The sequence below is a fragment of the Octopus bimaculoides genome, chromosome 18 (genome assembly GCF_001194135.2).
Source record: "Octopus bimaculoides isolate UCB-OBI-ISO-001 chromosome 18, ASM119413v2, whole genome shotgun sequence".
Classification (NCBI taxonomy): Eukaryota; Metazoa; Mollusca; class Cephalopoda; order Octopoda; family Octopodidae; genus Octopus; species Octopus bimaculoides.
The window spans coordinates 54216482-54220705 of record NC_068998.1 but is presented as its reverse complement, the minus strand read 5'-3'; the positions used below and the strand labels follow the sequence as shown (position 1 = coordinate 54220705).

General features: G+C 37.3%; 1 protein-coding gene across 1 annotated transcript in view; it reads right to left on the bottom strand.

Moving 5' to 3' along the window:
* The window catches only part of LOC106882941 (probable phosphoglycerate mutase), an 8092-nt gene that overhangs the window by 819 nt on the left and 3049 nt on the right, over positions 1–4224 (bottom strand). Inside the window, exons 2-5 of the mRNA XM_014933786.2 lie at positions 2947–3156; positions 2090–2173; positions 1834–1932; positions 15–123 (exon numbers count right to left, since the gene is read on the bottom strand). Of these exons, the coding sequence (XP_014789272.1) occupies positions 15–123; positions 1834–1932; positions 2090–2173; positions 2947–3156 (502 nt within the window). The remainder of the gene's footprint in view (positions 1–14; positions 124–1833; positions 1933–2089; positions 2174–2946; positions 3157–4224) is intronic.

The window sequence follows — 4224 nt, the reverse complement described above, 5'->3', positions numbered from 1 at the left end:
GTAAAAAATATTACCTGTTGGAATATTAAGACCAAGAATATCCTCTTCTGACATGTTATCTAAATATTTCACCAAAGCACGCAAGCTGTTTCCATGAGCAGCAACAATGGGTTTCCTTCCAGTCTGAAAAAAAAATAATAAATTCAAATATTTTCCTAAAACCTTTTGTAACAGGATAAATTAAAAAAAAAAAAAATATAGAAAATGCATTAAAATAGACTCCCTAAAGACTGCAAGACTACAGATTAATGGTTTTCAACCTTTTTTAATATCTGGGCCAGATCCAAATCTGGATTTTTTTTAGGGGTGCTGCACCAAAAGACGTAAAAGTCAATTAAAGAAAAACTTATTCAGAGAGAGAAGACAGTGGGAGACTGCTAGAAGGATGCTTGAAGGTTGTATGTGGTCTAAAACCACTGCCCAACATTGTGTTGTTATGAAATATTATTGCCAGTGCCAAAACAGGTCCAATGTCCCATCAGCGAAACCACATCTTTTGCATCTAAACTGTCGCACACAAATGTCCCATTCCGTTTGGCATTATCAGTAAGATTCCTTCCCGTTTTCTCCATTTTCTCTCTCATACTGAAAATTCCCTCTTAGCAGCTTTCTTACCATTAATGTCAGCAATACACCAGTAATGACCTTCACAACATAATCTGACATGGAATCACATTTTACAGTTTGACGGACAACCTTTCATAAAACTTCTTCATTTTCTTTCCTGACCTTCACTCATGAGTTTCTTGATTTCCCTACACCCGTTTCCTTCAAATTCAGCTGTCACTACCCCACTGCCTTCACCACCATTTCTGTCAATTATGTTTTAACTCATCTCCAGCCTCCTCCCCCCCCCCAACCTCTACACTCCATCACTCAAACATGTTTACAGACAAGTGGCAAGATCATGACCTACAACAACTTTTGCTGGCTCAGGTTTCATATATTATAAAAGCACAAGGTAATTTATTCAATATGGTGCCCGTGTGCAATATTCATTTGCATTTCTAATTACTGGCTGATTGTGATAATGAAACAAAACTCCCCTCCCTCGTTGATAAAGGTTTTTATTGAAGTTGTGTACCAGAAAGTGTGGTTTACACAGGGGAGTAAATGTGGTTTGTGGCCATGAAGCTATCTATGTGGCTGTGTGGTAAGAAGTTTGCTTCCCAACCACATGGTTCGGAGTTCAGTCCTACTGTGTGGCACCTTGCGCAAGTGTCTTCTATAGAATCAGGCTGGTGCAAATCTTGTGAATGGATTTGGTAGACAGGAACTGAAAGAAGCCTGTTGTATATATCTAGGTATGTGTCTGTGTTTGTCCCGTCCCCTGCCACCATTGCTTGACAACTAATTTTGGTGTGTTCATGGCCCATAGCTTAGCAGTTTGGCAAAAGAGACCAATAGAATAAGTACCAGGCTTAATAAAGAAAAAAAAAACAAGTATTGGGATGAATTCATTTGGCTAAAAATTCTTCAAGGCAGTGCCCCAGCATGGCCACGGTCTAATGACTGAAACAAGTAAAAGAATAAAATTACATATACCACTGGTGATCTAAATGAATAGGTATGCTATCAGGGTTCCAAGCTTGTAAGTGAGACAGGAGCTATAGATCCATTTTAGGTTTCCGATTTAGCAGATATATATATTTGTGAAAGAGGATAACAAATATATCTATCTATCTATCCACACACACACACACACACACACACACACTACTGTCCCTATTAATCAAGATTAAATATCCTCAAAACTGTCCCTGTTTAGTACAACCAAAAACAATAAATGGCTAAACCAGTGGGGTTAGTCAAACAAACAAAATAGACCCTTACCCTCAGTGCTGGAACGATAACATCATGCCAGAAAGGCAGAGCTCTTGCAACTGTGTCTTCAAGACATTCACGTTTAGGAATGAGCTTTTTATCGAGATGCTAAAAAGGAAAAATAATTTACATGTAGATTCGTATAGTTTCTATCAGCATTTGAGTATAAATTAGTGACTTTTATTGTTCTTACAAGGAAAGAATGACGAGTAGGCTGAGTGAGATAACTTTAGTTATTCATACAATGAAATAGGTTGTTACTCACAGCATAAGCAGGTTGGTTACTAGCACAACGAGGGTCACCTTCTTCTAGACTTGGAGGTGGGATGTTGTAAGATCGTCTCCAAATCTGAAAATTTAAAAATATAAAATGTTTCAAAAAAATTTTTTTAATTGAAAAGAAAGATATAAACAATTAACCCTTTCATGACCATATTTCCCATCAAATAAATCACTTATTTGTTTCAATTGATTTTGAATATTGAGAATTTCAAGGAATTTAGTAAAACTTCTAAACCCCAGGGTTTTGAGTTCAGTTCTATTGTACTGCACCAAATGCCTTCCATTATAGCCAAAGCCTTGTGACTGGATTTGATAGGCAGAAACAGAAAGAAGCCTGTCCTATATATATATATGTGTGTGTGTCCCACTTGTCTTGACATCCTGTGACTGGTACAAATGAATGTTGTTCATTTCCAGTGTTATATTTTGCAAAAACATGTCTGGCCATGGTGAAATTTTACCTTGCTGGAAAACCAGTGTGGATTGGTGACAGGAAGGCATCCAACCCATGCAAGCATGGAAATGTGGGTGTTAAAATGACGACAATGATGAATTATTATGTTTTAATTACTGTGGTCACCACTCCTCAGAGTTGTCTAGTCTCATGGTACCTCCACCCAAGCACTTCCAACTCACTCATCCTCTCTCACCCCTTCAGATCCTCACAACATTAACCATGATGTCCATTCTTTCTCTGCAGCTGTCAGTTTGCTTCCCAGAAAACATTTAGCCAACCCCATCTTCCTGGTCTTGGAGCCCAAACTTGGAGAAAAAAAAAAAAAAAATCAACAAAGATCAATTAATCAATCACAATTGTAAATAACTCTTCAATCTACTTACTTTCACTTGGTCTTCACCATACTTTTTGGCAGTCTCTGCCTTATTAAGACCCTGCAAGGCGCCGTAATGTCTTTCATTCAATCGCCAGTGTTTGGTTACAGGGATCCAGTGGAGATCAAGTTCCTCTTGGATGAGAAATAATGTTTTGATAGCCCTCTTCAATACACTTGTGTAAGCAATATCAAATGTGAAACCCTTTTCTTTCAGCATCTAAATTTAATAGAAAAAAAACAAAAAAAAAACGGATTATTTTATCATAAAATGAAAAATGTATCTGTTTGCCAATCTTCTTTAAAATGATTCACCCATTTAAATTTACAGAACTGATTAACAAATCCACAGATTAAAAGAAGATGAAGCAAACAAAATCAGGCATGGCTGAGTGGTTAAAAAGCTTGCTTTGCAGTCATGTGGTTTTGGGTTCAGTTCCTCTCTGTGACATCTTGGTTGAGTGTCTTCCACTTATAGCCTTGGACTGACCAATGCTTTCTGAGTAACTTTGGTAGATGGAAACTACAGCTAAATACAATATTCTATTTGCCAAATCTAAAATGAAATCGTTTCTAACTTCGTTGCAAGGCCACGAATTTCTAAGGAGGGAGGTCGAGTAGCTCACTGGCTCTTCCTTTCCTCGACACCAGAAGAAAGTAAATTCAACGTTGATGGAATTTGAATACAGTCGTATATGCATGCGTCTTTATCCCTACCAGAGCTAGATAACCGATGTTGGTTTGTTTACACCTCAGTAACTTAGCAACCGAGCAAAAGAGAGCGATAGGACAAAATAATGGATTCGATTTGTTCGACTAAATCCTTCGAAGCGGTGCTTCAGCATGGCCGCAGTCCAATGACCGAAACAAATAATACAGACACACGACACGAAGAGGTCAAGATGAAGTTGATTAAATCCATCTTGTTATTTGCTCCAGAAGGATGAAAGACTCGACTGGGAAGATTTGAACGCTGAACTACAGCCTTAGCAACAACGCTACGCATTTCGTCGTAAGATGCGCTCATTGTTGTCTGGATTAACCCGAGTAATTGGAACTGACTGGTATTTTTTAACGACGAAAGGATAAAAATTGAAGTCAACTTCAACGAGCTTTAAACTTGAAACAATAAGAGAAAAATATTGGATTGTTTTATTCAACTTTATTACGAGATAGATAGAGAGATATAGAGATAAATAGATAAAGATATATATATATATATATATATATATATATATATATATATATATATATAGAGAGAGAGAGAGAGAGAGAGAGAGAGAGAGAG